Source organism: Aptenodytes forsteri, unplaced genomic scaffold, assembly GCF_000699145.1.
Source record: "Aptenodytes forsteri isolate BGI_AS27 unplaced genomic scaffold, ASM69914v1 Scaffold53, whole genome shotgun sequence".
In the NCBI taxonomy this organism is placed as follows: Eukaryota; Metazoa; Chordata; class Aves; order Sphenisciformes; family Spheniscidae; genus Aptenodytes; species Aptenodytes forsteri.
Window position 1 is genome coordinate 12953935 of NW_008795909.1, and position 19375 is coordinate 12973309.

General features: G+C 35.0%; 1 protein-coding gene across 1 annotated transcript in view; it reads left to right on the top strand.

The window, feature by feature from the left end:
- Nucleotides 1-19375, top strand: part of ERC2 (ELKS/RAB6-interacting/CAST family member 2) — a 496513-nt gene that overhangs the window by 200234 nt on the left and 276904 nt on the right. Inside the window, exon 8 of the mRNA XM_019473456.1 lies at nucleotides 2587-2754. Within this exon, the coding sequence (XP_019329001.1) occupies nucleotides 2587-2754 (168 nt within the window). The remainder of the gene's footprint in view (nucleotides 1-2586; nucleotides 2755-19375) is intronic.

Sequence of the window (19375 nt, forward strand, 5' to 3'; positions counted from 1 at the left end):
TTTAAAAGTGCTGACAAAATTTCATGGGTATACTATATTTTCTTATATTATTTTATTCACAAATTACCCTTCAATAATATGAGGCTTACATTAAAAAAAAAAAGTGTCTCTTTTGGTCTTTAAAAACTTGATATATGATGAAATCTGTTTTTTACGCCAAAATATCCCCACCCAGTACTCTATGCTGTGTTGCCTGTGAGCTGCTCAGTGATTCCTTTGTAACTGAATTTCTGAAGCAGAATGTGGAAACGGGTATGATTTAGTGGAAGTGCTCACTGAAGGGACCAGTGAATGTAAGGTGCAACTCTTGCAGTACTGATGGTTAAACCCAAACATATTCTGTTGCTTTAATGAATTGAGATGTCTACTATTTTATTACAAAAATACCATTTATTACAAAGGTATTGAGTAGAATTTACGTGATGGATAATTCTTTCTTTGGCATTAGTGAATTAAGTTCTGCCCCCCCAGCATATTTTAAGTCAGACAAAGAAATTGATAAATATTTTAAACTAGAGAGATACATTCCAGTTCAGTTTAATTTCTGTTTTTTTTCCCTTTACAATTCTTCTTCATTTGTCTATTCAATTTAGTCCACCCTTCCATAGACTTTTTTTAAGCTTTCTTGTAGGAATAATGTTACTTGCTCTTTCCATTTCAGTGAAATGTATAATTTTTCATTTTGCTAATTATCAAGGTCAGCAAAGATTACATGCATCATATTTTGAACCCCCTACATTCTACAGTCAGTGTCTTTATATTCTTGAATTATTACAGTACTGATTCCTAATTGTCTTGCTCTTCACTGCTATATAAAAAGCTGCACCATTAAAACTTGCAAAACTTCATTTTCCAGCTCTACTTTTTGCTTGCAATTTCACGTTATGGTCTCACCTCCACTTGACCATAGCATCATTGTAAGACCACTTAAGTATTTGTTTTATTCCATTCTGTTATTGTATTTTAATTTAAGGAAGCTGTGACAAGATCTCTTACTTCGAACACCTTTTTGAAAGTTCTTGAGTGCCAATAGTCTGAATAGTATATTAGAAGTTCTCAAAGATTCTATCAGTGAGCATCCTGACAGTGACTGCTTCCTCTTCCCTTCACAGTGTGAAGAGTAACACCTTTTCCATTTGGAATCATATCTTACCTTGTGGTAACTAATCTAGCAAGTGTTTATGTAGAAAGGTATTACTAAAAAAGGTACTAGGAATTAGAAGCTGTGAAGTAGGATTGTTAAATCTACTTGAAAAAAGTTGCTTTCCTGTCTAGCTCTTTGTTTCTTCCCCTATTTTGACATTTTTTGTGTGTTTCCACCTGGATCCATGTGTATATGCCTACTGCTGTGGCCGTGTCTGCCTTTTTACATTGTGCATACTTTCCTGTTTCTTGATTATACTCCCCAAAGAGCCAGTTCCCTCCTTCTCCATTTCCTCGAACAGGTACCATGTCATTTAGATTTTCCTTTTTGTCATCACTTTGGTCCTTGTTTCACCAAATGTTTTTCTCTTTTTGATGATAATATTTATGCTGCTGTCCTTGAAGGTGGCTGCTGCTTCCCCCTGTCCCCACCTCATGTAATGGAGGAGAGTCAGCTATTTTTCCTCCTTATTTCCAAATGCTTTTATGAGTACCCAAGCTTTTAACTGCAATTAGCAGTAGAGCTGCTTATAGAAACAACTGTATACAAATAGTAACTAGTATCAAGCGATTTATGGATTTTTTCCAGACCACCAACAAGTATTTGCCTGACCATAATTTGAGAACTGTTTGAATTGTGCTAAGAGAACAATGAAATTGCATGCTTGAGCACTTACACAGCAAGAAATGAGAAAATCAAGGCTACATACACCTTCTGGGCTGTTAGAATGCTTTTGATTTTTTTTTTCTTTCTTTTTTGGGGATTTTTTTTAGGGTTTCTAAAGGAAAATGCAGTTATGTAATGCAGAGCAATTTGGTGAGGTTCTTGATTAAGACATTTCTGCTTAGGAAAATCCTTGGAATATCCTTTATTTTGGTTGACAAGGATTTGTGCTTACTACAGAAAAGTACAGTAAGGCCCATTTGTTAAGAGACTTATGTGATATACACTGGAGAAAAGTGAAGAACCTTATCATTTCCCTATTTGCCGTGTCTTTGTTAAATAATTCTGTTTCTAGTTTACCGATCTGTGCGCAAACCTGTGTAGTGACTGTAGCATCTGATTGCCCACTTCAGGGCTTTAATGGGCAAATTAATTACAGGATATAGACACTTATTTTCAATGAGTTATATATTTAATAAGTTAAAATGATTTTTTTTTTTTGAGTCCTTTATGCATATGTCAAGTTAGGACTGTTTTAATGCTATTTCATGTTTTGACTATTCTACTTTTTCTTTTCATGCTTTGGTGCTAAAAGTGCTTTCATTTTTTATTACACTTTAACAAGTAAAAGAATCTCTTAGTCCGAGATAAAGTTGGAAAACCTACATAGAAAAGAAAGAAAATGTTTCTTAAGTGACAAAAAAAAAGGGAATTAGAAAAAATAAATAAAATGTTATATCTTTACTAAAACCTAAATATGTTTGATTTACTTACTGTAGGTTGATGCCTTGCGGTTACGATTGGAAGAAAAAGAAACCTTTCTCAATAAAAAAACAAAACAACTTCAAGACCTCACAGAAGAGAAAGGAACCCTGGCTGGAGAGATTCGAGATATGAAAGACATGTTAGAAGTAAAAGAAAGAAAAATTAATGTCCTTCAAAAAAAGGTAAGATCACTGATGATAGGATATGTTGTAAAACTTTTGAGGCATATTTAAAGGAAATATATTAATTTCTTATAGCATATTACTTTTAATATATTAAAAAAATGCAAGGAGTAAGTCTGTAATAGTCAAGTAGTTGTCTAATATAAAATGTGTGTTACTGTTTTCCATGGGATCATTTCTATAGTATTATATCTTAATTATATTATGTCACAAAAATATTAGGTGCTGCAGTTTCCACAAAATTATTGGAGTTAAATGAAAGTCCTAAAAATTCTGACAAAACTTCTTATTCCTCAACATGAGGGATTCCGTTATCCTTACTAACACTGATTACTACTCTTTCCAAATAATGTAAATACAATGTGTGGGACTACTAAAAGATTAGCAACCTGAGCTAGTTGAAGAAGTCCCTGCTCATTGCAGGGGGGTTGGACTAGATGACCTTTAAAGGTCCCTTCCAACCCAAACTATTTTACGATTCTATGATTCTATGATTAGGATACTGCTTTTTTTCATTGAAGACTTTTTTGGGGGGGGGAGGAGGGGAGTGGGGAGGAACCTAAATTAAGTCAATTATCTGCTTTTTCTGTGAGCTAAAGACATTAAGAAGGGAGGCTCTCTCCGAACAGCCTTATTAATCTTATTTCTAGTTTTCTACAAATTTAGCTAACTGCATTTACTCTCTTTGGGAAGTTGGATGTAATCACTATAGTTTCCACTTGGGGGGGTGAGTAGGGAGTTTCCTGGAAAGGCAGCTCTGCAAGGGTTCTTCATAGAGTAGTAGAGTGTTTATTTACCATATCCTTTTTCTTACACTCACAAAAATATTTATGCTAGCAGGTATGTTCTGTGTGTGTTGTGTGTATCACTCTATCGTATATAGATGCACTTGTGAGCATACAAATAAATGGAAAAAAAGTTCCTGGCATGAAATACATTTTACTATTACTTTTCCCCTCAATTTACAGCCACTCGAAGAATGGCTACTCCTTACTCTCTATTATTATGTACGTAGTTCATGTTACTGTGGTTTTTCCTCCAGGATTCATGTAGGGTTCACATGGTCTAGCTGTGCTTCTGTCTGCAATTGGTTAAATACAATCTTTAAAAAGCCAAGTCCTTATTTTCCAGAATCTGAGAAGAGTGCTTTTTCAGGCCCAGGAAATAAGGCCTATCAAAACTGAAATATAGGTACTCATCCACTTTAACCTTATTTCTGAATATTTGCCTTGTTAGCAATGCTGATGATGTAAAGATAGCAAACTTCAAGCCTTTTAAGCTATGCTGAATGCTAATTAGTTTTGGACATCACTTGAGAATTTTGAAGAAAAGAATGCATATTTTCTTATGGTTTGTATTCTAAAAAACCCCAAACAAACCAACAATTTACAGTTGGTCTTGTATTTAGATCTTGAGGAAATGAATCAGTAGGAGGAATGTGGATTCAGTGATCAAAATTGTGTGATGAATAGAATTCTCACAGAGCTGTCAGAACTATCTGTCATGGCTATGTGCTCAGAAATACACAACATAGCATGTTTTTCTGGTTTTAATACATCATGGCTGTTTTATTAGGGCTTGCAGATGGTCTTGCCTCTTTTGCATCTGCTTCTTAATGAAAATAATCACAAACCTCACTATCTCTTGTCACTAAATCATAGAGTAAACACGTTATAGCCTCGTAAGCTCTAGTATACAATGTGATAGATAAATCCTGCTAACTGCTAGGTGCAAAATCAGAGTTAGTACTAAATTGATTCTTTAAAACTGGAAGTAGCACCTGAATTTTTTTTGAGGTTTTTATTCTGGTAAATATGCTTCATCAGGGGACTTCTGAAGTTCAGTTTTTCTGCTATGGGCTAAATACTGGGTTTACTTAGAGAAGAATGGATTATGATGATTACTTAAAAAAAAAAAAAGGAAGAGAAAAATAGTTTACATCACGTAAAAGTTATGTGTAGATTTGCTTCTCTGAAGCATTTTTAATAACCACATTATCTTAATATGTAGATGTTAGCATGCCCAAAAATGCTAATATCAGATCATCATTACATTTTTTTTTGTTTATAGGAAAAGAATATTGTATTTGGAAAATACATTTTTAAAATGACCCTTAGGTCACATTTCAGCTTTGGATCATTATTTTACTTGTGCCTTGCTTCCAATATGTTCGGAGATAAATTTACTCACAGATAATTTGACTAGAGAAAAATTTGATTGAAATATTGTCCTGCTCTACTCACCTCTGTTATTGAAATAAATCTAGAGTATGATACTATAAAGAATGCTTTCACTATTTACTTTTCATGTGTTTGGTGTACAATTCTGAAGTAGAAAATTCTGTATGTCACCAATGGAAATCCAGGCTTTTAAATTCATCTGGAAAAAAAATAATAATCTACTTGTCTAGTTAACCCAAGTGTTCAACTTCATTCTGACAGTGCTTATTAGATCATGACTTCTCATGGTTAGCCTCCTTGAGCATCCCAGCATCCTTGGCAGCAGATGCAATCTCATCTCTGGACCATGATACTTGCATGTAGAAGGGAAGGTGCTCAGTGTCTGTCTACTTTTTTTCAAGAAGCTTTCCTGGCATTAGTACCTTTCTGTTCTAGATAATTTTATCCTCACTACATAAAGTTATGTGTTCCAGGGCATTCATACCTCAGAGTCTTTATGTTCTGTCAAAGGCAAAGGGAGCACAGCTCCTTTTTGACCATAGGCAGATTGTTCATTCAGTCATCTATTCTATGATTCTATGTTTTATTTCAGGAATATGCTGGACTATGTGTAGTAGTAATTCCTAGTGCTGTAGTATTCTTATGGTAATATTTTTGTACTGTCACTTTTCAGGGATTTTCAGATAGTCTAGTAGTGGATGCTGTGCTTTAAGAAAAAGATTGTCCAATGTACCTCTTTTCTTTCCAGTTTTGACAGTGTACCTTTCCAATAGCAACCGTATATAAGAAGAAATTTTGATGGAAAAGTATTTGATATATATCGATTGCAGTAATTTTATCCTTTACTTGAATCTAATTACGCTTTTATCCTTTAGTCCTTCCTGGATTGCACATGCCTCTTGCATTCCTCCAGTTTTTGCTCATCTTCTCCTTCTGACCTTTTGGCCACTTCTTCCACTATTGTTTTCACTTCAAGTGATGACAGCCAGACATTTGAGTGTTGGCTATATAGAAATTAATTTGTTCTCATCGTGCACATACATGTGGAGAATTTGGTGGGTGGAAAGCAACATGGACTGCTTCATATGGCACTTAGAAGGTGAAACAATTCCTTTACATACCTTCTTTCAGGACATTGCCCTGGTTGCCTTCTTACTCTCATGAAAACCCTTCTGAAAGTGAAGGAATTGCTTCTAGTTCTTCCTAAGTTCTCTCTAGCCATAAGATTCTTCTGACTGTAATATTATAATGCTTGTCTCCATTTTCTTTTTTCTATGCAGGGCCAAATTTTATCTGTGCATTTTTATTTACTTTTGATATGAGGACTTGTGAATAACCAGTTATTTTAGCGCCTTCGTCTGTTGATGCAAGATAGATGGCTACATCTTTCTCCACTCAGCCTGAAGTGCTTCACTCAGCCTAAAATAATATTTGTTTTAATGGCTCTATTCAAGTAATTGAAGAAGGAATAATTTGTATATAGTGCTTAAAAATATTTCTGTCAGTAATAACCTGAAACTGAGTAGGAAGGAATATGTAACTTGGAAAGATACAATTTCTAATTCCATATTCTTTCTCTTGTGTACATTACTATTATCTGCCATGTTGAAAAATACAAAGGAGGCCAAACCAAAACCGGAAAAGCTCCCTTTCAAAGTTGGAGCTGTTTCTTCTCCTTTCTGGATAGCTGTTATACTTGGAGGACAGGACAGGACAGGTTCTGTTGAGGGCTTCCTACTAAAGGTGTGGAAGAAACAAAAACATTGGCAACAAAACAGCTGTGGTGAGTCCCATGGGATGGCATAGGAACACACATAAGGCAACATGTTGCAGAAAACAGTAATGGGCTAGATAACGAGCTAATGATGCATTGTCCTTCCACGCAGTGGTTTTGGTGTAATTTTTGACCAAATTGAAAAACCGCTACACTATTCAGTATAATTTGCAGGCTTAAGGGAGGCCCAGCACTGGAACAGCATGCATTTAGAGGATTTGGATCAAGGTAGATTGGCGTGGAGTAATAATAAACTTATGTCAGTGTCAGAGGTGCAATATTACTTAATATTTCTTTCTTTTAGAATCTTTGGCACCACTGTTCCATTTTAGTGCCAGTAAAGTTGGGTATGCTGTTTTAATAGCCTTGTTTAACCTGGCAAAGCTAGTCTTACACCTCATATCTGTCAGTTTAGCATGCAGAGGGGCAGACCTCAGAAATCTTTATGTATTTCTTACCAGAACATGCAAGTTCTATGAATATGGCTGAGTTGTAGGCTGAAGGGTAGAAGTGCTGAACTGGATGATGATTCTTTCATGTCCCTTTTTGCTCCCAAATTTTCTCTTTCATACAGTGGCTATACCTGGTGTTGTCCTGTAGGAATCTGTAGATATTTTAAAAAACAATTATATACTCTGAAGTATGAGTCTCGGTGTTGAAAATAGTAGCTGTTGAGACAAGAACAGTGTGGAGGATGTAGACCTGGATCATATTAGGACAACAGCTTGTGGAAATTCTTTTGTGGGGACTATTATAAAAGAGCACCATGTAAAGGGGGCTAATATAATATTCTACTTTGACTTGCAACATAACTTTTCATGTAAAATGTTACAGTTTCCATCTTTAATAGTTTAAGCTTTGTGATTGATGAAGTGCTACATGACTGAGGGCCCTAACCTACCAGCTAATTAGCGTTTGAAGGAAATGTCATAAAGTCTTAGCTCTCATGTAATAACTGGAATCTGTACTTGGAGTGGCTGGACCGTGCACACTAGGTGATATTGTCCAGTTCGTGTTAAATTAAAATGTGTTGTACAATTAATTGTATGCATTACTGTTAGCTGTCTTCTAAAAAGGAGGAAATTTATCTACGGTCAGATTAGCAGTATACTAGCGTAAACAAATGAGTCCTACTCTTGTGCTTAGAAATTTGCATCAGTAGTATTGCTTGATGCAGGAATTCTGGCTGAGAACACCACTGAAATTGAAACTTCTGAATCCACAATGGTCCAGGAAGACCTAAGAGACCAATTTCTTTTGTTTGATCTTAACAAGTAGAAGGTGCAAGCACATTGCTTATAGAAGATGCCTTTGATTTTTTTTTTCATGGTTCAGTCAGTTGGGAGCACATTTTCATAATCCTGTAAAGGGGTCATGATGGCATGATGAAGGACATTATTAACTTTGTCAAATTCTATCAGAACACTGTAAAGACTGTTATGTGAACTGGGGTTTTGCAATTACCAAATCAGAGTTCTATTGTATTTCTGGAGTGAGACAACAAATTCTGAACTAATTAGTTGTTCTGTAAAACAGACTAATGTTCTGACTGCAGATTACCAGTGTTGTTAAAAAAAAATTAGGGAGTCATTGTAGTGTAACATGAAAGTTTTGATGTTTCAAAGCTGCTATGGTGGCTATTGACTTGTGTAATATATTAAGAAATGTTTCTTCTAATAATATATGCCCACTTTAAGGATACAGTGTTCATTGTACTTTGTTGGCTGCTTATGCTTGCAGCTTTGCCAAATCATGTCATGTTATTCAGATAAGACAGTCTGAAAGTGAGATTGAACTAAATATAGCCCGTTGTTCATCCAGGGTGGTGGTGTTATTGATCCCAATACATTGCCAAAAAAACGGATCCTCAATGATTCTGCATTGAAAAAAAATGCAGCCTTGGGACCCTTAAACTTTGCATGTGGTACACCTCGAGGCTATCTGAATAAATACAGAAAAAACTCAAGCCTAACCAGTGCAGCTCTTTGGATGTTCTTGGCCTGTACACTGAGACACTAAGAACAATGTAATTAAGATCAGAGGCAGTGATCATCTGCACTTTCCTTTAGCTTCTTCAATTTCCCATTCTTTGTAACACACTACGCTTCTAAGTTTTTACACGTTATAAAAGGTGACTGAAAATATATGACTTAATATAGGTTCACTAAGTGAAGCCAACCTGAATGATCATCCAGCCTAAAACCGTAGCTATGAGTTTAGGTAAGTCCTTGCACCTTGAAATCCATGATCGTTATAACGTTTTCCAGTCTGTGATTGAATCTACTGTCTTTTCCAATGAATTTGCTAACCACTGAAGCTAGAAGCCCAGCATTTTGTTGTCCTCACCACCACCCCTGATCACCTGCTTGCTACTGCTGCTTTTGTTCAAGTTTACACTTCAAAAGGAGAATAGTTGGATTACACGCTCCTGCTTACTGGCCTATTTGAAAGTAAGCAGTTATCTTCATAGGACAAAATCACTGAATTCCTCAAATGAAATTTCATGAGATTATAAAATCTCAAAACTGTTTTATCTAATGCCAGTTCTGTAAACATGGTAATTTTTGAATATCCGGTATATTGTAAATCATGGACCCTCAAGTAAGTGAAGAAATATTGACTGCACCTGGTCTTGGTGTTAAAGTTATTTGGAGATCTGCTCATAGTAATCATGTCTAAGCAGGTCTCCTCTTTATCAACGGCAGCTGACAAATTAATGAAATGGCTGGAGATGTTTGGTACCAGGTGTTTGGAAGAATTCAGAGGTGTCACTAGGTTTCAGTATAAGTAGCTGAAACTGCAAGCATGTCTTAGTTTACAGTAATTATTCCCCCAGTATGAGGGGGAAGCATCTATTCTTTGGGATGGCCTTCACTTGTCAGAAAATATTCCAAGAAGCAATGTGTATGCAGTTTTTCAAGAAACAGGGTCAAACTGCAGTTGGTCAAACTAGTGTGGTTCATGTACCAATAATATACATCTCTGAACAGCTAACAAAGGAACCTGTTCGCATGTTTGAAAATCCTAATTGTAATTTTAAATCCTAAGAGTTAAAAATAATAATTTGACTGCCTTTGTATGCCACCTATGGAAAACTGAGCATTTTGGATATATCATTTAATTCATTTGGGAACTATAGGGTAAGAGATTGTTAGTGAAAGTGAAAAAAGTACTAGTTATATGAAGAAATAGGCTGAAATAAGAAATAAGTGCTTTGAAGAGATGCTGTCATATATTTATATTTGTGTAGTTTTTAGCACAGTAGTATGATACTATTACTACATACATTATTAACTAATACATTATTAACTCTCTAAATGTAGTTATATCTACAGAAAGGAGGCAATCAGTTATAAAATCTAAAATGTGATGTAGTACAATATATAAATGAGAGATTAAAAAAATCACTTTTTGGGAAATAGTAAATGTGTATGTGTAGATCACATATTTAGAATTTTAAAGATAAATCCTTAACTGTAAATAACCTAAGTTATTCTAGATCAAGTTATGCTAGCTAGTTTTGAGAGGGTTCTTCACACACAGCTCAAATGAAGAGAACTGAATGGCTCAAGACTCAGGTTATACGTAGCACACAGAAGTGCTCTTAAAAACAGTATGCCATTTGCAAAGTAGGACTGAGCTTAATGAGATACTTACGTAAGGGTTTCATACTGCTAGTGTGACACCAGTGCTATTGGCAAGGAAGGAAGCTGCCATTTGGCTCTGAAATGTCAATACTAATTAACAAAGTTATCTTTAAATAAGATCCTAAGTTTTATTCATGCCGAGAAAGCAGCCAACTCTCATGCTGGGAATTTTAAGCTGTGTGAAGAGTAATATTTTCTTTTCAGTAGGGTTGGAGGAAATTTCTTTTGAAGTGTGAAAGAGCTAAATTATGTATAGTGTGACTGGGCAAAAAGAAAGTAGAAGTTGTCGTATTTGGGAGGTGCAGAAGAACACCAAGGAATTATTTAGGGAAATGGATGACTACTTATATATCCGAAAAAGAATGAGGGAGAATCAGAATTGCTTAAGAGAAGAAATATATTTTTCTGTGAAATAGTCTTCCAAGAAATGTAATAGAATTCTGCTGATTGGAATTAAAGATGATAAGGGAGAGTGTTGTAAATGTAATTGAGAATAATTTTACATTAGAGAGGTATCCTGCTGTCATGACTTTTTTTTGAATTTTCAGCTGCTGACTGAGAGAAGAGTGTGTATTCATGTGATTCACTGCTCTTGGAACTGCATCTCTGAGTGGCAGCCTGACTATTTCCTAACTCTCTCAACATGATATTCAGCTGGTTTTATACCTGCCAGCCGTTTACCATTGAATCCTTGACAGCTCGTTTAAATGACACAAAATCAGATCCTTCAAAAAGTAGCCCATGGAGCAAAGTTTTGCACAAACCCGAAAGGCTTGTATGTCTTATTTACATGCTAATCCTTTTCTTGAAAGCTCTTTCAAGCTCCACACTCCAGGTGACTGACTTGTGGTAGGGAGGAAGGACGTTGGGTGGCTTCTCACCTTTTCTGACTGACAAAGACATTGAAAAGGGGGATTCACAGGAACATGCTGCAGCTGCCTCTCTGAATCAGCAGCTATTTCTCTGTGTATGTTGTAACTGAGTATAGGAAGTACTCTCTGCCAGGCTCCAAAATGTAGACCCACTGGATTAGATTACCATTTTAGACATATTCTGCAGTAGAATAAATACATGTATGTTAAAAGCAGCATAGCTCTAGCTTCAGAATATATAAGGTGGCAAGCTGGGAATATGTTGCCAAGTAATACTTCAACTAAAGCAACAGTTCTTTTTTTCTGTGTATCATATTTTGTTACATGGCATAACTGTGATTACACCAATATTGGTAGAGATGTTTAACTCATATCTTTTTCCTTTGGGATACATAAGTTGTCACCTTCAACATAATCCTTTGTGAAGCTGGGAACTGTGCATCCTGTCAGGCTAGTATATTTGGAGATGTTATATATACTTCTTACTGCTACATGCATAGTGGGAGCAATTGTTGATGCTACTAGTTTGGGGAGATTTTTGTTAATGCTAGAAGTATTTCAAAGCTGTAATTACTTTCTGCTCGGGTAAAGTGAGGATGTTATTTACCAAATTGAGCAAACAAAATATTTGGATATTATATATTTGTTTTCATTTGAACTAATGCTCCATTCATACTGGAATTTGGTGTATTAAAACTAAGTCTCAGACACAGTTCAAAGTTTACTAACATTGCCTATATACAAAGTATAATAATAAATTTTGAATCTATATAAATGGTCCATATGATTCTGTATCATGGTTATAGTACACTGTTTCAAATGTGGTGCTACCAGGTTTTTATTAATGATCCTTATTCCTTTTTAGTGTATTTTAGCTAAAAATTGCTAGAAAATTGCGAGTCATAGTTTTATGAACTGCAACCTAGGAAAATAAGTCCATCAGCTTGTTAATTATATGCAGTAAAATCCATGAGAAGACAATTTTAAATCTTGAGTGATTCAGAAATGGTACATTTTATGTACGATTTTGAGCCTATTTTGACTGAGAGATTAATGTTTTGGTCATAGCGTGATGCATGAAATATTTAGCAATGTAGTGACTGAATAACTTGTTATGTGATAAACCATGCTGGCCTTATCCTGAAATGAGAAAGTAGATCCCACTGCCCTTGTTCATCTCCTTGCTAGGACAGGCAGTTACAGTTGATCTGCAACTTGACCTAATGTATATCCAAGGTTTTTATATCTGGAAATAAAAAGAAACATTTCCTAATAAATATAAAAAGTAGACTTATACATTAGCAGTTGGTTTTTACCGATTTTGTAGTATATTAAATTTCTACTCTTTTGTTGGCATATAATCAAACACCTTAATTTATGCATTGCTAGAGCTCCTTGATGTTGGCAATCATGCTTTCCTGGTGGTATTCCATTGCTGTCCGTCTGACTGAGCAATCTGTGACTAGAGACTCTAATACCTTACTAAATTGGATATTTTATCACTTTTGGAAAAGCATCACCCCTCACCTTTGAGTGGAGCTCTTACTGGCTTTATGAAAGCATGAAGTTCAAAGACTTAAAGAGTATGCATGCAGATAAGTTTAATGGTAACAATAAATGAGAATTGTTATCTTCATACTTCTCCCTTCATATTATTGTTACCAGATGTAGCCAGAGCTAGTGGTGCCAATTTGGTCAGATTGCTTTGATAATTTTCTTGTTGCCAAGTAGTATGTATTTCTTGGTGGTAGAATCAGCAGTGATATGTTTGAATATGGGTAGAATAAATCCAACTTTAGAATGGAATCTGAATCTAATTCATTTCCTTCTAGCACACCTGACTTTAATTTTTAACGCCTAGCCAGGCACAGTGCTAAGATCAAAGTGAAATAAAGAGAATGGAGCAAAGCAGTCTTGGGAAGTAAAAAGAAAAACGGCATAACATTGCATAATCTTTTATCTAGGAAAGAAATATTGGGCCTATTTGCCATTCACTTAGGAATAAATCTGCAGTAAATTTACTAAAGGTAATTATGCCAGTGTAAATGCTTATTTATCTGGGAGAAAAATCAGGTCCACTATATTTATTGTCTAAGAGATGCCTTGATTTGACAGCAGAAATCTCCATTCGTGTCCCCAGACAGGCACAGTCCTTTATTGCTCTGTGTTTAACCCCATGCCAAAGTGACTATACACCATGGGAACTTCTATACATTGCTCTCTGTAGTGCCTACTGCTGATCTTGAGTGAGGGTGAGAAGCTGCTAAAGGTCCACATGAATTTGTAAGCTATTTGTCTTAAAGCAGCTGCTTGTTGATAGACAGGATTGAGAGTGTGTAAAAGCAGATCTTAAATTTGAGTGAAATACCTGCTGCGACCTGTCCCAAAATCTTAATCTATGGTTAAGTCTGGATTTTTGTTGTGGCTGGGGGGGGGGGGGGGAATAGCTTGATTTGAATGTTTATTTAAAAAAAAAAAAAATCCATGACTTCTGAGAGTTTCAGATTTTTTGCATGTCAGCAGGTGGATGTGATAGTAAACAGCTGAACAAATGTGAAGAACTTCAAAGTATAGAATCGAGACTACATAGGAAGGTAATAGAAAGCAGGAGTTTGCTAATTTACTTGCAAAAGAGATCATCCCTGTGAACTATCCATGGGAGCTAGACTTGTAAGTTGTGTTAGATTTACAAAACATGATTTCTTGCATGACATTTCACATGTTCAGCAATTTTCAGTTAGCACTCTTTAATTGTTACTAATTTTTGTATACCGTCATTTTATGAAATGTAATATAATTCAGCCTCTGCCTTGAAATGTATGAATTGCAAGACCTTCCGTAAGTCCATATAAATCATTCCAACGTTGGGGAGGGGGGGGAAGAGCCACCTCATAGACAGCTAGCTGCAGGTGGGGCAGCAAAACGAACCAATTGATACCATCATCCTTGTGAATTGCCTCCCCTTGGCAAGGCAGGAGCATTTCTCCTTCTTTGGGCATATTGTAATGCTGACAGCAGTGTTTAATGCTGACAAATGTATCATCTTCTTCTTGAGACCCATGCTACAATTCATGCTGCAGGACATATTTCTCAGTAAGGGCTAAATCTGGGTTTTTTTTGGGAGGGGATCTGGGGTGGTGGGAGGATGGGCAGTGCTGCAGTCACTGGTTATCACTGTGACTTAAGTGTTCTGCTGTGCAAAACCTGTTAAAAAAACCCCAAAACCACAGAGACACTGGAACAGAACAGGAAGATTTGCTTGTGTTTGCTTAAGTTTTAATATACTTTTTACAGAATACCTGATTAACTCTCATAGACTACCGGATTAACTTTTTGTACTAATGCTAAAATAAGAATTCTCTGAGTAGAGCAGTAGAAAATAATCTCTATATATGCTTAGTTCTGGAATAAGTCTTCCCTGTGTCTGACAGTTTTTTAGCATTGAGCTGGCCATCATTCAATCATTTAAAAAGTCCAGACCGTTAGTAGTATCTATCATCTTCTGAATGGGAGACACTGAAAATGGAAGTGTTGTCAGACTATTGTAGTGTCATTGTTAAGAAATGCTCAAGTTTTTGAAAAGATTTTTACAGTTAAAGTTAAGCGCGTGTTCTTGAGGAGAAAGCCTGAAAAAAATTAAGTTCTATAATAATTCTAATGCTCGCAGAACTACGGAGATAAAGTAGTCAGTTTGTAATACATTTTGATATAGCCATCATCTCTAAAGGACTTCGAAGTGTTCTTAACTGAAAACTCCTAACTCACCACTCTTCTGAAGGTTTTATCTAGCCTCTGTCAAACCCCACCATGGAGAGTGGCACATGTTTCAGGCAGGAACAGAAGTGAATGTGGAGCTACAAGGGCTTAATGCTATGGGAGAGACAACTGCATCTGACAGTTGCTGAAACTTCTCACCGTCCTATGTAATTCTTTGAGATAAACTTTTAAATATCTGGCATAAAAAGCAAAGAAATATAAATCAGAGAAAAAATATTACAAGTGTGTTATCAGCTTTAGTATAGTATGAGGTCAGTGTCACTGACATTGCAATAGCAGATGACCTCCAAATGCATCTTCAGGACATTACAATGAATTTTCCTGTAATTGCCAAAGGGACAACGAGTGTTCTTCATGGATCCTTTCATCAAGGCTTTTACAATAAATGAAAAAAGTGAAGAAAGCCAAACGAATAAGTATAGCTACATTGATTAATAAATCCCAGGCATCAATGACCTAATGAAAAACTGGGTTGGGGAAAAAAGTATTTCTGTGTCATAGATCTACTGTATAATAATTTTCCTTTATTTTTTTATAGTTGATGATATTAGAATGAGGCTAAGTTATACATTTAAACCTGCTGGTTTTTAGGAGGAGATACATGATAAAGGAAATTTAGTGAAAGATTAAAAAAAAAAAGGACATTGTTTCATACCAAAAGCAAACTACCTTAAACACAGAACTACTTCAGGTTATTTCTACTTCCCATTCAGACATTTATATGAAAGCATTGCTGTGTTACCTTTGCTGCTATAGAAAATCTAAACTGTTCAGCAGATGTTGATTAAAGACATCCAAGTTGCTGTGTTTAATGTTTCAGTTTAAGTTTAGTGGTGCTTTGATAGTTTATATGTAGAAAGGCTGTGTCTGGCCTGCAGTAACTGATGGTGAAACTTAATATGTGCATTGTCTCTTGTGCAGCTATAGTGCAAATATTAAATTACATCTCATAGTAATAAGAATCTTAGTTCTCTGATGAACAACATTTTGAACACTTCAACTCTTAATTGATATAAACCTATGTACATTGACCATATGTTAATTTAGAATGATTAAGAAAAGACATCTTTAAAAGAAGGGGGCAGGGAGATACGTTATCCTTCTGCAAAGCTTTTCTTTCATGAAAAGTCATTACACTGTCCCTTATATATGAATATAGATGCCCTCTGTAACCAGGGAGCTAAAAGGAAACTTTCCAATATAGAGAGTATTATTATTTCTAATTAATTCCTGCCTAACTGTTTAAGCTCCGCTGCTATGGTTTTTTTCCTACTTTTTACCACTGGCACTTAAAGAAACTTGTATAAAATAGTACCACGTGAAACTGGATGCTCTATTACAAGCTCTTGAATGCAATTTCTAAGGGCAGGATGCTCTTCTAGTACAAATCAGCATAGCTGTATTGAATTCATATAGCCATCCTTTATAGTAGCTAGGGGGCAGACCTGTTATTTTTACTTTCAATGTAAAAATTTTTGCTATTATAGGGTTGGGTTTTTTTTTAATTTAAAATTATTTTCCATTTTTAGGGCTTCCCTCCTCCCTCTTCAACCTGTCTGCCCCCTTCTTCCTTACTCTGAGAGTAAGGAAGTGTAAAGTTTAATATTTTTCCTCTGTTGATTTTGATGAAGTATTATATTATTATTTAGAATATTTTACAGGAAAACTGGGAAATAAGAGAATATTGGAAATCTCTGAAATAATTTTGTAAGACTGTAGGAAGAGCTGTGTACTTAAGGATTAAAGATGACAGAGCACTTTTAAAGTGCTGTACTTACACTTTTTTTCCCTTCAGGTGTGAAATGTCTGTGATTTATAAGTTCTATACAATCATTTTATCATTTAGAATTAAAAGCATTACACTTATCTGAAAGTCTCTGAATTAAAGAAAGAATACTGAGAGTTCTCTATGTTCTGGAACAATCAAATAAAGCTTACGTTAACTCTCAAGGGAATTATCTGTCTGTACTTTGGAAGTCTTTATACCAAATACGTTTAATATTGTCATACAGTTCTATGTAAAAGGCATGCTATGAAACTCTTAATATAAGGAGATATATAATTACTGTTAAAATGTAATTTATGGCCAGTCTTGTAACAAAATAGTTGTTGTTACAAGCTGCAGTAAATGTTAGACATTTGCTATACTCATAATTGTTACACTGTCCTGTAGGAACAGTGTGATGTTTAAATGTGCATTTATTTTGTTTTAGTCTAGACTTTTGTATCTTTTATAGCTTTCCATTGGAATCAAAACTATATGAGTTGCTTAAATGAGAGATGTATTGAGTTTAAAATTCAAACCTTACAAAGCATGTTAAATATCTCTTTAAACTTTCCAGGAAAAGAAATAAAGGTATTCTTTTCTTTCACTCAAGCTGGCGATTTAAATGGTAACCCTAAGCCATCAATAGGAATATATAGTGATGTTAGTAAAACAAAACAGATATTCTGAAAGTATTACAATGCACATGTACAAAAATTAAAAGTATATGAAAAATTGGCAAGAAAAACTGGGAGATTACAGATTATGATAGAGTTTAAATTTGGTGTTAATTCTTTAACTGGATCATCCACATAGATGTATACGATATCTCAATGGAGCAGTGACTTTCTAGGCTAGAAATATTTTATTATAAACCATAGTTCTGGAGAGAATATGGAAAGAATGAACATAAGACAGCAAGAATAAAAGTAAAAAAATCCTTTAGGTAATAAAAAAAAATTCCCAGCATCAATTGAAGTTGATTGAAGAAGTATGAAAAAGGATAAATGGGCAACTACAGTTAAGATGAAGGGAACTTACTTGGAGTGAGAAGGCAGATTTTTATCTCGGATATGGCCTTCTTCGATATTTTCATTTAGAAAATATTCTTCAGTATTCCAGTTAGGAAAAAAAAAAGTTTCATGCAGATTGGGAAAAAGACATGGTGACTAGCCTGAAAAAGAAATTTGGAGTGTTAATGCCTCAATTTAGAAGAGTATTTGCAATGGGATGTGGTAGTAAAAATTGCCAATATTTCTGTCCGCAGAAATACTGGGTAGCAGAACAAAAGATGATAACCTCTCTCTAGATGGCCTTTGTGTCATCCCACCTGAAAAACCATGCTTGATTTCAGACATCTCATTGTCAGAACAATAATGTAAATGTGAGAGAGTTAGACAGTAAGAATAGTTAGAGGCCTGACAGGGACAGGTATCTGGCTAAAACTAATAGAGCTTAGTTTTTTATTCTAATATTCTGAAGTTATAAATATCACAAAAGAGGAGAAATTATTTTGGACAGTGTAAAACTTCAGAAAATGAGTAGCATGAAATCAGATTGACAAGGAGATCTGTTAAGTGATTGGATAGCCTTCAAATGGGAAAGGAAATTCATAGGTTTTTCAATGCTAGGTGTAACATAGGCCACAGTCCTGGGAAGGATCTTAGAGTATCATAGTGCGTTCCACTGCCCACAAGCAGGATTTGAAGGAGATTCTTACAGTGAATGAAAACATTGCGTTTTCTCTAGGGATTAAGCCAGGCTTCCAGCCTCTCTACAACACAACCTGCTCAACCTTTTCATTTTGAAATGAAGTACAGTTTATAAGGTTTCTGCCTGTTACTCAGAACTCTAGATGATGGCTCTTTTCTGTAATTAAAAAAAATCTTTTCTCTGGATGTCTGCCTGTTTTCCTATCTTAATAATTTTCCTAAGTATGAAACATCATAACTCAGGATAAGTTATGGCAAATTGTTCCTTCTGTTATTTTTTTAAACTCTTTTTAGTCTTTTACTGATGGAGATTGTTTCTGTTTTACTGCCTTTTTTTCATTGATGAATGCTTCTCATTAATTTATCAGGGCTATGTTGCTCTTTAATAACTACATTGACTTCAATAACATATTGTAAAGTGAAATAATTTTATTTAAAATTATGTAATATGCTTTTTAGCTTCTTTCTTGTGATATTTTGGATACCAAAACCTAAATCTGCTTTCAGAATAGAATGGTCATCTATTTTAAAGCTTATGTTGTTCTTCTATTTATATACATATATATTTCCCTTTATATATTTGTGTATTTTAAAATAATGCACACAACATACACATCTGTGTTGGGTTTTTTTTTTTGGTGTTTTTCTTGTGCTACCTCCCATTCATGTTATCCAGCATATTGATTTCTCTGTGTTCATCACTCTGGAAGACTTCCCATACTACTGTCTAACTGGCTCTTGCTCTCTTTCTGCAGCTCTTGAGGTGCTTATTCTTACTCTTATTCCCTTTGTAGCTTCCCTTTTCAGTATTCTAGTATTTTTATTCAGTATTTAAGTATATATTCAGTAAATATTCAGTGTATATATAAATGTATATATAAATATATAGTATAT